Source organism: Hoplias malabaricus, chromosome 10 (assembly GCF_029633855.1).
Source record: "Hoplias malabaricus isolate fHopMal1 chromosome 10, fHopMal1.hap1, whole genome shotgun sequence".
Lineage (NCBI taxonomy): Eukaryota > Metazoa > Chordata > Actinopteri > Characiformes > Erythrinidae > Hoplias > Hoplias malabaricus.
In genome coordinates this window covers 30,610,355-30,623,384 of record NC_089809.1, presented here as the reverse complement: position 1 = coordinate 30,623,384, position 13,030 = coordinate 30,610,355, and the positions used below count along the sequence as shown (strand labels likewise).

Genomic DNA, 13,030 nt, shown 5'->3' with positions numbered 1-13,030 from the left:
CAGGGGTGGCCTTAGGACAAAGAGGAGATTAGGATGATTTCAAAATCTTGAAAATCAGAGTAAGGATCAAGTTTAGATGTGATCAGGAAGTTGAGTACTCTGTTGAGGTGCCAGTATTCAATTCTGAATAGATAATGAAATCACAATGCTGGTATTTATTATATACCTCAATGGAATGACATGAAAAGACAGAGATAAGACAAAATTAAGTACAAAATGTGTCTACATCTGAATCGACTATTTTAGCTTGTTAGTTCATTATTATTCATCCAAAACCAAACCCAGTTTCCCTCTCCTATTATAGAAAAATGAAAGATTTATATATTTAATAAATGGTCTGCTCTGTGAGCCACACATATTTTTGTGCACATAAAATCATAAGCTTTTTTTTTCCACAGGTTTTTGTTTATCAAGTGTTTTACTTGCCCTGCAGTAAGTAATTAACTGTTCATTAACCCTTATACATAGATACTTGAATATATGATTAAATATAATTAAAAAAAAGTTTACATGTCACATACATAGTGATTCACTATACATCGGGCAGTGAAATAACGACTTTAAATGCACAACTCTCTTATTAGTATAGGTCAACAGAACTGTTTGTAGAAACGCAGTTTCATGTTCTGCTGGAGTTGTCATAGCAAAAATGAGGTGACGGAATTGTGCAGAAAAAATCTGGTGTCCTGTTGCACATCTGTGTGCTTCTCTCTTTGTTTTTTACTCATGAAATTGTGCAATTTACTCTCTCCACTCTTGAACACTGAAACATTTTAAAAGTGAAAGTGAAGTGGAAACTGCTTCACTGTTCACTGAGTTTGCTGAGGACGCTGTCTAATCTCCCCTTCTGTATTTTGCCCAGTGTAAAATACAAATTTATTTACTATCTCAATGACTACTTGGAGATTCATGCCACTTTCTATGCTACTTTGAACTTCTTTAATTCAGCTATATTGTGTTTCCTGTTGATCTAATTACCAAACTAAATAACTTCACAGTGGTCAGTTTTATTACAGTGATTAATAAGAGTGGCTTGCTTTAATATAAACAGCCCCTAATTAAAACCATTTGTTGTTAGCCTCTGATGGAACATATCCTGATATCCAGTGAATTCCTGACTCTTTAGACATATTCTTGTCAACATAAGCTGGCCAAAGAAACCAAGGAAAAAAATAATTTAAAACCAGCTGAACTGCAAAATAAAAGAACTTTTCTGCTGCTCGTGTCAAAGCACCGCAGGGGAAATGATTCAGCAGCCTTTCTTGAAATCTCCTCTATGTGTTGAGTTAAATAATTCATTAGCCTAGATTACACTCACAGGCCTTTATTGTATGCTTGCTTTTATTGTATAGAGCAAGATACTGACAAAGTATAAGTATAAAGACGTTACTGCTTCAGTCATTGCGACTAAATTGGACTTACTTGTCCATCCGTAGCTTTTTGAGTGTGGTATGGCACTTGCTTTGGGCAAACACTGCTTGTGTTAATTTAAGTATGGCCTCACTTTTATTCTGAAATCTAGTACATGGAAATTGAGGGGGAAAACTGTAATTTACAAGCTGTGAACAAAATGGACAGGGATACAAAGTGGGTGTGGCTCCAGCATGTTTGATTCAAAATGCAGACTATTGAGTTAAACTACACAGCTTCTATATGAGTGTGATATTCATCTCTCTTGGGTGAAATATAATCACCACAGCCCTATATTACTAAGATTATATTATATAGTTTTTATTAATAAATATATGATGTACAAATGTAAAGAATGTCAGTCTGTCCCTTTTTTATTTTTACATTTCATTTATACTTGTATTCAACTGTTTGTTTCTGGAAAAAAAAACCTATTTGATTCAGCACTGTGTTGAGGGTCACTATTCTGCTGAACAGCATCAGCAGTAGGTACTTTCTTGTGTTTTTTGATCTGAGAAGTTAATAATAGTTGTGTACCATCCGCAGCTCATTCTGCATTCTGTTTGAAGTCACATCACCAGTAATGACCCATTTCCACTGTTGGCCGTACCTGCCCATTCCAGTATATTTCACAGCTGAAACACTATACTTTAGAGTTTTATTTTTCCCCTTTTATGTGTTCCTTTTTCCATCACAAAGTCACAGGCTAATGTTTATGCCCTCTGTCCTTTTATGTTTTAGAGAACTTGTGTACATTTCATGTAGTGTCACGTTTCTGTTGAGAAGGCCTATACATGCTCTCTATTGTGCTGTAATTGACACATCCATACCTACATTTTAAGGCTTCTTATAGAAGTTTGTCTTCATAAATGGAAAATATCCTTCTCTTACCTGTTTCATTTGTGTTCCATGATTTTCCTAGTGGCCCTCGTTAACTTCAAAAGTGTCTTTTGCTTAAATGTCTAGCACTGATGGTTCTGACACGGCTAATATTTTCACCATGTTTGTATTTGATTTTTGTTGGCCTGCTTGACACTTTGTTGGCTCCAGATGCCAATGCATCATTTAGAATGAATGCTGCACATATCTGTCCAAAAAGAACTGAACAGTTGATATACAGGTTGTATATAAATATACAAAGTAAGTTGACATTATTGTGTCTGTCCAATGAAAAACCTATATCTCATTTGAACACAGCAGGTGTCTTTTACATTTAGTGAAAATTTGATTATAAATGGACAAATACAAATGCTTCACAATCATTAATAAAATATTTTTACATTGACTTCCAATGAATGTTAAAGAGGTATTTTCCTTCTGTAAACGTGCTGTTTTGGAGATATGTTCTTTTCATTGGATTATGTCATAATCATATTTATAGGGGAAGCCTGTGTCTATTTCTTCTAGACTGTTGTATATGGATCTTATTCAGGCTTCAGCATTCACAGAGACTGATAATAGCCTCTGTGAAGCACCTCAGAGAGCAGGAGTTCTCCTGTCACCTGTCTGTTAAACCTGCCGGCCAGAGTAAAAGTTTGTCTTGGTGTGAAAACGAGAGTGGCTGCATGTCTCCTGGTTACTGGAGATAGCTGTAATTGGCCTTCCTTTCCCTTTAGATTTCACACCATTTGCAGCTGCTTTCATCTCCCTTAATTTTAAGCAGCAGAAACTAACTAGAAGCTAGACTTGCAGCTTTTTGCACCTAGCTATTTGTATTCTGTGATATGCAGAATAATTCTGTTAAATATAGATCTTGCTTACAACAGCATACTACACACAATGTGTAACGATTCTGGCAGTATTGCTATGCATGTATTTGAAATGCTACAATTTTTCCAGCCGTATCATGGTCACTGCTAAGCTGAGTACAGCCCATTTACATTTCTGGTACTTTGCAGCATCAGGAGATAAGCAAAAAGCATGTGTAACAAACACACAGAGGAGCCTCAAGTATCTACAGAACCAAAGTATTGTTTTTGGATTTTTGATATGGCCATTATTTTCAGGAGAATTGCTTTCAGTTTCTTAATGAAATCTTTAACAACATTTATATGAGCATTTTCTGCTACTTCCATTCCAGACACATTCAGTGATGTTGAGGTCCAGGATCTCGGTTTTACAATCTGTAGATTTGATAACGTGTGTGTGTGTGTGTGTGTGTGTGTGTGTGTGTGATCTCTTCAAAATATCCCCTGAAAATAATATATTTGATTGTCTGTGCATAATGTTAGCAACTCTCTAATTTTTACTAAGTCATCACGTTTTGTGATGATCATGGATTATGACATGCTACATTCATTTTTGAGACAAAAATAATCTGACCTGTGGGAGTGTGCTCACTCTGATAATGGTGGAGGTGTCCTTTTACAGCCTCTGTTATGGATTCCTCTTCTCAAGAACAAAACTGTTGAGAGGGGGGAAGAAAAGAGCTTTGAGAGAATGGAGGAAAAGGCGAGAGAAAAAGGAGTGAGACTCTCATGGGGCCACTGGGGCCATAGAGCATGTAAAGACAGGGTAGAACTGCCTCTGAGTCTTTCAGTACAGTCCAGAGTTCAGGAAGGTGTTTTCAAATGCACCATCCAGATCCTTAGAGACATTACCCTCACACTCTTAAAAATAAAGGTGTCAGATGGTTCTTTGAAAGCAGGCTCTAAAAGAACCATATTTGTTTCCATAAAGCACTTTTCAGTGGATCATTTTTAAAAATCCATCCTTGTAAATGACCCAGTTAATGTTTCAAATAAAGTCCTGTGCTTTATTGTACATTAAAACAAAGAAACTTGTAAAATGTTTGAACCTTATTAAACCAGTATTTTTATATGAAAGTCATACATATTGACAGTGTGCACAAAGAATAAATACACAGCACATTGCTGTGATGGTTTTCACTGTTGCGGAAACCTCTAACAAAAAGAAAAGGATCACAGAGACAATAAGAAATATATTTCTTTTATGAAGGTGGGGGTATGAGAATCTAAGCAGCACCCCGCACAGCAAAATATCTCCTCTGTGCTCATAGTTTGCAGAGTTGTGACAGGGAAACCTTAGCAGTTCTCTGGAAGAACAGAAATGGTGTGAGACTGCTCTGTTTGCACCACAGTGCCGTCCCATTTAATGTGTTAGTCATAATATTCTATCGCATCCCTTAGCTGTTTGACAGAAATAATGATTTTGCATCATCTTCATGTTTTTGCTGTTCTCTTGGTCCAAACATAGCATATATATAAGGGTGGTGCAGCAGGTAGTGTCGCAGTCACACAGCTCCAGGGACCTGGAGGTTGTGGGTTCGATTCCCACTCCGGGTGACTGTCTGTGAGGAGTTTGGTGTGCTCTCCCCGTGTCCGCGTGGGTTTCCTCCGAGTGCTCCATTTTCCTCCCACAGTCCAAAAACACACGTTGGTAGGTTGATTGGTGGCTCAAAAGTGACCGTATGAGTAAATGTCTGAGTGTACTGCCCTGTGAAGGACTGGCGTCCCCTCCACTGTGTATTCCCGCCTCGTTCCCAGTGAATCCAGGTATCCTGAAATGGATAAGTGGTTACAGATAATGGGGATATATATATATAATAATATATAACTAAAACTTTCTACACTCGTGCATTATTTTTCTTTGCTAAAGTAATTATTCAGTCAGCCCCCAATTATTCATCACCAAGGACTTTCGTCCCAAACTTTCTTCTACCTTCAAGATCATGCATCATTGAAAGGAGTTTTTGCTACTTGTCTTTAACCCCTTCAAATGTATAATTATACACTACTGCAGTCCCTCTGTGATAGGTTAGTAGATATGTCAATCAAAGATTTAAATAAGGTTAAATGTTTCATTTTGACCATTGTTCCTCTAATGCTTAAGTAAAGATTTTTTTTCACTAAAATTTCAATAAAAGCAAGAGCTTTAAACATAACTCTGGGACTTTAAGATGTTGTTCTTAAGATTGAATATGTTTAACTAATGTAGAGAGGAGATATTTGTCAGACACAGATGAACAATGGCTTTTTTTCCCTTAAAAGTTCACTTTTGTTTCAAAGAGAGGAAGACGAGAAAGTCATAGCAAAGAGTGTGTGTTAGTGGCATGCTCTTTCCCCCTTGAGCTGGCCTGAAGTAATGAGTCACTTCCTCCCAGTTTCCTCAGCTGTCTATCCCTTTTTCGTTAGAGCAGTTATATATCCATGGCACATCAAATGCTTAGAGATCATTACGCAGCCTCTGACAGACTGTAAAATAGATGACAACTGCACCACCCTGCTCCTGCCAAACTCACACCACCCACGCCTCTCTTTGGCTCTCCTCCCAGCCCTCCCCTCCGCTGCTGTTCAGAGGGTCCACATATTAAACACATGCAGTATGTTACACACTGTAGGTTTCAATATGCCTCTATTTATCCCAACAGTATCCAAGACCCTGACTCATGAAACTGAAGGGTACTCTACAGGTTGGGCTGAACCTGTTATTGTAGAAATACAGGGATTTAATTAGATTTGCACCAGTGGGATTATATCTGTCTTAGTCTGTTCCACATCATCCTACAGAGACAAGCACTGTATTACAAGCTCCAGATTGGATTAATGTGCTGCACTTTCCTTGTAATATAGGAAAAACATTATGCCATTTTTATATTAAGTGTCCTTTGAGCTCAAGTAGGATTTACATAATTATACAAGCACTCGGAAGCTACTGCGTAGGAGCACAATATAATTATGCTCTTGTAGTTCGCGAAATACAAGTTTCAGTCAAAGGAATGGCTTTTTAGCTAGTTCACATGCTACAGCATAATAGAGTTATTCCCATATATAAGGTGTACTGCTGTAGCCATTGGAATTGGTAGAATTGTGATAAATGATAAATGGTCCAGATAAATGTTGTACTCTAGAATGCTTTGAAATGACCTTTCAAAAGACTGCTTTCGAACTGAGGCCCCGCTGTTTCTAAAAGTCATGTCTTTGCTTGGTTGCTCTCCACAGGTCATGTCGCAGGCAGAAGGCCAGCAGAAAAACCTGCTGAACTCCATCGAGTCCCTGCCCAGCCGCGGGCCACTATCCTCACTGGACCCTGACCTCCTCCTTCTCAAGGCCACGTCTGCAGCCACACTCAGCTGCCTGGGAGAGTGTCTGAGTATTCTACAGCACAATGTCAGCCAAGCAGCCCGCAACATCACCTCACACACACAGGGACTGAACACAGGTGAGCTATCTCTCGTGTGTTCTGTGTGTCAGATGTAAAATAACTAGTTATCTAAGAACACGGGCGTAATTTGGCAGCATTGAATGGTATTTTATTTTGATTGATTTTAGTTGTATTTGATCTTTTTTTTTTTTTTTTTTTTTTTTAGTAACTTACATGTAGTAAGATGAGCCAGTGTATACGTTGACCCTGCTAACCATACATTTTGTAACCACCCATTATTTCTGCCAGACTGAAATAACAAGCACATGGTTCTGGTGGTAAACCCTGGTTTATTTTTAAAATGTGGCTTGTGAAAGTAACATTTTAGCATATCTGATATAATGGCTGCTACATAAAAACAAATTTATCCTGGTGTAAACGTATTTGAGATTTATGATTTACAGGTGCATCTCACTAAATTTGAATATCATCAAAAAGTGAATTTATTTCAGTAATTCAAAAAGTGAAACTCATTATATGGTTTAATTACAAACAGAGTGATCTATTTCAGTGTTGATGATTATGGCTTACAGCCTGTGAAAACCCAAAAGTCATTATCTCAGAAAATTAGAATCATCAACACAAAACACCTGCAAATGTTTCCTAAGCCTTTAAAACGGTTCCTTAGTCTGGTTCAGTAGGCTACACAGTTATGGGGAAGACGACTGACTTTACAGACGTCCAGAAGGCAGTCATTGACACCCTCTTGCTTTATCTGAGCATATTAAAAGAGTTGAGTGGAAGCAAAAAGTGTGGTAGAAAAAGGTGCACAATCAACAGAGAACAGAAAAGGCCATTCACAAGGAGTGGACTGCTGCTGGAGTCTGTGCTTCAAGAGCCACCACACACAGATGTGTCCAGGACACAGGCTACAACTGTCACACTCCTTGTGTCAAGCCACTCATGACCCAGAGTCAACGCCAGGAGCGTCTTATCTCGGCCAAGGAGAAAAAGGACTGGACCATTGCTCAGTGTCCAATGTCTCGTTTTCAGTAAACGTTACATTTAATTTGGAAATCAAGGTCCCAGAGTCTGGGGGAAGAGTGGAGAGGGACACAGTCCAAGCAGCTTGAGGTCTAGTTTGACGTTTCCACAATCAGTGATGGCTTGGGGAGCCCATGTCATCTGCTGGTGTTGGTCCACTGTGTTATATCAAGTCCAAAGTCAGCACAGCAGTCTACAAGGAAATTTTAGAGCACTTCATGCTTCCCTCTGCTGACAAGCCTTATGGAGATGCACATTTCATTTTCCTACAGGACTTGACACCTGTCCTCACTGCCAAAAGTACCAATGCCTAGTTTAATAACCACAGTGTCACTGTGCTTGATTGGCCAGCAAACTCACCTGACGTAAACCCCCTAGAGAATCGACGGGGTATTGTCAAGAGGAAGATGAGAGGCACCAGGCCCAACAATGCAAACAAGATGAAGGTGACTATCAAAGCAACCTGGGCTTTCCTAACACCTCAACAATGCCACAGGCTGATCGCCTCCACACCGCATTGATGCAGTAATTCATGCAAAGGAGCCCCGACTGAGTATTGAGTGAATATACTGTATATACTCTTCAGTAGGCCAAAATATCTGTAATAAACATAATTTTTTTAATTGGTCTTATATTCTAATTTTCTGAGATTTATGGGTTTAAGCCATAATCATCAACATTTAAAGGAAATAAATGCTTGAAATAGATCACTCTGTTTATAATGTATCTATTTTACTTTTTGATGATTCTAATTTATTGAGATGCACCTGCATCTACAAATAAAACCAAGCAAATCACTTAGCAAATCTCTCCCCTATCCTTTGATAAGCTTAAAAGCTGGCTCTCAAAGATTAGATTACTGTTTCTACCAGCCAAGTACACTATTAAGCTTGTGCTATGTTAGGATTCTCTTAATGTACGATAGTGTGCAAATGCTGTGTGACGTTTTTTTATGGATTCACTGTGATGAGTCCAAGCTGACATCCAGTTGAAAGCTCTTGTGCTTCATTGTGACAAGCATGCAATTAGTTTTTAATTGTTTGATAACCAAATGTTTTCCCCTTGTTATGCAGTGATTGATAGTGAACAAACATTAAGATGTTTCCCTTAATAGAGAAGGTTTAACACTTTACACTCAGTTTTCAAAATGCAAACTATGTCTCAACATAATTCTTGAATTTGACTGTTTAGTAAATTAGCCAATGTATTACATTCTCTTATTTCATCCCAGTTTATCTGAACTATTTTGCTAGTATTCTTGGTTATTAAATCTACACTGAATACACCAAATGGACTATTTACACAGATAAGTATAGCTCATAAAAACAGTTTTAAAAAATTGGATATACCCTGAAGAAATAATTTTTACCAAGAAAATATTAACATACAGTACACACAAATATTAATTTGGCATGTAGTATCTTAAAACCTTCCAAAGCTGTGGTGGTTGGATCATCCTGTACAGATTACACCCCTGCTTCTATCTTTGGTGGTGGCCGATTGGTGCTGCAAATGTGCCAAAAAAATTGGGTTTTGTGCATGTGTTCACATAGAGAATGTTTCTGGCTCGGGGCTCAAGCCTGCCTCAGATGAGCCAGTGAAGAATGGAGGAGTGACAGGCCTGTCCACCTCGACCAACAACAAACCACCCACGTCTCCTGCACACAGGAGCAAAGAACTGCTCAAAGATGATGAGGTATACACACGATCATTCGCATAAGGACATACAGAATGCTTGTAGATACAACACAGGTGTAAAATTAAGAATTTAACATCCTGCTATGCTCACTGGCATGTGATCTAATTTACTTTAATTTTGGATCAAGATCATGAGAAAAAAGATCAAAGTGACTTTGTTTGATAGCATCTTGAATAGGAGTGGCCTTAGAAACTGCTTTATATGCCACTGTGTTAATAGGAAGTGTGACTAACGTGACATCTGTATATAAATGGATATGGGTTAGACAGTCCAAAATGTTTAGAAATTCTCACTGGAAATACACATTCAGTGTCCATGATATTTGAGAATTAGTGTGGGATGTAAACAGAAGTGCAACTGTTCATCACCTGAGAATGTCAGTATAGAACATGATTAGTCTTTGTCATCAAGAAAATTCTGTCCACGTCAACACAGAGGAGGGGGGAAACTATTGCAGAGTTTGCTAGGTACAAACATACACTGAATGGACAAAAGTCTCAGGTCACAAGTCATTATTATTCCATTTCATTAATTTCATTCAGATCAATTGCCACAGGTGTGTAAAAGGAAGCACCTAGCCATGCAGTCTGCCTTTACAGACATTTATGAATGAATGGGTGCTTCTAAAGACCTGACTGAATATGAGTTTGAGACTGTAATAGGATTCAACTGATGCAAAAATTCAGTTTAGCTTAATTCACATTTGCATGGTAACCCAGAAATCTTCCAGAGATTACCCGGAGAAGCGGTATATCTGGAGGAAGGCCATATTGTGTTCTAGCATGAATGTGCCCCTGTGCACAAAGCAAGGTCCATAAATGCATAGTTAGGTGGGTTTTGTGTGGAGGAACTGGACTGGCTCAAACAGAGCCCTCACCTCACACCCATCAAAAGACTTTGGGATGAGCTAAAACTGAGATTGCCAGCCAGGCCCTTTTGTCTGGAGGTCTGTGTGTCTGACCTCTTAAATGCTTAAGAAAGCCTTCCCAGAAGAGATGAAGCTGCAAACGGGGAATCAACGGCATATTAATGCCTATGGATTTAAAATGAGGCATCATAAAATTCCTGTATGTGTAATATGTAAGTGCCTCAATACTTTTGTCCACATAGTGTACAAAGATGAATGCTAAATTGAGGTTTCTAATGCTAATATAGGTGAGAAAAACATAGACTCTCTTCTTTAGAGTTGTGTAAGGGAAAAAAAATATATGATCAGAGGAGCTATCCCTTACATTATCCTTTTATTAACTGGTCAGATTTATCCTATGAAGAAACATCCCTGTCCTGATGGCAGTAGTCTCTTCCATGGAATACTGAGAAGGAAAATTATAGAAATCTTATAGAATGTCTTTCTAAAACATCTAGGACCCTATGATTAAAAACCTAGAAATCCTAATTATGAACAACATGGGGAAAAAAAAAAAAATAGTGCCCTAGAAACCATATCTCAACCCTAAGAGAGGTTCGGAACTGTGTTAGACAGGAGTGGTGTTCCTTTGTCCTGGTAATGACTAGAGATTTGTAGAATATATCTTAAGATGAATTGAAGCTCTTCTGGTGAATCCTAACAACAAGATGCTTCATGTTGGTTTATTCCTTTGTTCGTCACAATTCTATGTATAAATACCTATATAAACGATTTGGAACAAAGCATGATAATTATAACTCTGACTGACCATGATCTCAATAACTTTTGAACTTTCAGAAAACAATCATGTAATTGTTCTTAAATAGAACTGATTTTGTCTCGATATTGCAGCAGGTAGGTTACTATGATTATGTCTGGCACTCTTACATATTCATTACGTTCAGACTTTTTTTTTTATCCTGAAAATCAAACACTCTGACACACACAGGATGCTGGAGATATGTCACCAAAACCTCTTAGGTTCCAATGACTGCACCTAAAAAGGGAAAGCTGTCTATAACCGCATTCTCTGAAAAGTTCCCTGAAGCCCTGGCATTGCCAGTCTGTGTGTTGCTGCCAAACTTGCTTGGCACAGGCAGGCAGACAAGCTCTAATTGGATGTGCTCTAGTTTTAGCATCTCTGGCAGGTGACTAAGGAGCCCCACAACACTCTCTGAGGGGCATGAGTCAGTCTGTTGCTTCTGGAAACCTCCTCTTTTCATCATTTCTGTTTAATCTGCCTCCCTGCCTCTGGGGCTAAGCCACAATTACTGCTGCTGCATGATGCGTGCGTCTGTGCTGTTGTATATGTAACCGAAGGCATGTAATTGATGTTGTGTTGTTTTGTGTGTGCCATTAAATGCGTTCCATCTAAGGGTGAACACACTAAGAGAGGATAGAGAAAAAACAAACAAGTAGGTAATCCTATTATCATTTCATTATTAATCTTTTTATTGTAATCACTATTATACTTTATATAGAAAAAGTCACATTTTTGCAGCAGTATTAAAATCTCAGTAACTTTTTAGCTGGTATGCTTTCTATTTTTGGCTGAAAAAGTGTTTTTATCCTAGCAGGAGGTGTGTGAAAGGAGCTCCAGAAATATCACTTGCTGGGTGTTGTAGCTGAGAAACGCAGGGATTGTGGTGGTGTGAGAAGCAGTAACTGGCTATTTGCCTACACAGACAGTGAAATATGCTGATGTGCCTCAGCACTTATAGCCACTGAAATGAGTCCCATCAATTCAGAGCATCCTGCGTGAAGCCCAGCCTGGCTCTGGCAGCCCTGAGGCCTGGAGCTGATCACCACTTTGATTGGACTGCTGAGGCTTGATGCAAACCGAGCTTTAAAGTTCAGAATCTTCCAGCTGGTTCACATTTAAAGGCCAGAAAACTTTAGCAGCTTTCTGCAGCGTTATATAATAACTTTAGGTGAGTCACAAATCTAAAACTTACAGATAAAAATTTATACAGGCTACAATAGGCTCCTAGAAACAACCAAGGAATAAACCATTTTCGTTTACGCAATATGTTGTGTTAGAGTGCATTGAGTTATCTCATTTCACAGTTTATCTTTTCAGAACTCTTTAAGTGAGGCCTTGCTTGAGATATTAAATGACATTTAAACTGAAGACTTGTGATATGATTAAGATTAAACAGTATTTATTGAGTTCAGGCAGCAAATGTTTTTTTAATGTGTAAGCCTAGTATGGTATTAGATCAAATGTAAGGTATCATGATTACCCTAGCTGTAAATTACAGGGGATCTTTATGTACAATTGCAGAGCTAAATGCCTTGTTTGTATGCAAAGTCAAGATCAGCAATTTTATAAAAAGCAAACGAAATACAACTTGGGAGCCCTGTTGGCTGCTGTGATGAAAGGTAAATTGTAGGGGTACACCGAAATGAAACATTTTGGCTGAAACCGAATCAATTATAAATATTTGGCTGAAGGCAAAATACCGAACTTTTTTTCAGTGTTTCATTTATATTTGCCACTTTTCCACCACTGCGTAAGGTAAATGGGCTACTTGTATTTTGTTTTGGTTTTTGAAAAAAAAAACTGCTATTTAAAAATATTTTTTGAACAAGGAATATTTTAACATCCCAGCAGACTTACCAACAAAGCACAATAGGACTTAAGATAAATTTGCAAACGAAAAAAATAATTTGGCCCCACCCCCAGTAAAAGTTAAATAAAATATTTGAATATGACTTAAATTAGTTAAACAAAAAAATACAGTACGACCATATACTTAACATAAATAAGCAAAAAACAATGTAAAATACCATCTGTATACCAACAAAAGTCACGTGTAGAGAGAAGGTGAGAAGGCGTGCGTTGTGAAACCTCACTGTAATGTTGT

General features: G+C 38.1%; 1 protein-coding gene across 3 annotated transcripts in view; it reads left to right on the top strand.

Annotated features, from left to right (window-relative positions):
• The window catches only part of osbpl10b (oxysterol binding protein-like 10b), a 51,827-nt gene that overhangs the window by 10,344 nt on the left and 28,453 nt on the right, over positions 1-13,030 (top strand). For all 3 annotated transcript variants that reach the window (XR_010804437.1, XM_066684108.1, XM_066684109.1), the window contains 2 exons: positions 6,372-6,591; positions 9,111-9,253. Coding sequence is in view for 2 of the 3 variants with exons in the window: in XM_066684108.1 (XP_066540205.1) it covers positions 6,372-6,591; positions 9,111-9,253 (363 nt within the window). In the remaining variant the exon portion in view is untranslated. The remainder of the gene's footprint in view (positions 1-6,371; positions 6,592-9,110; positions 9,254-13,030) is intronic.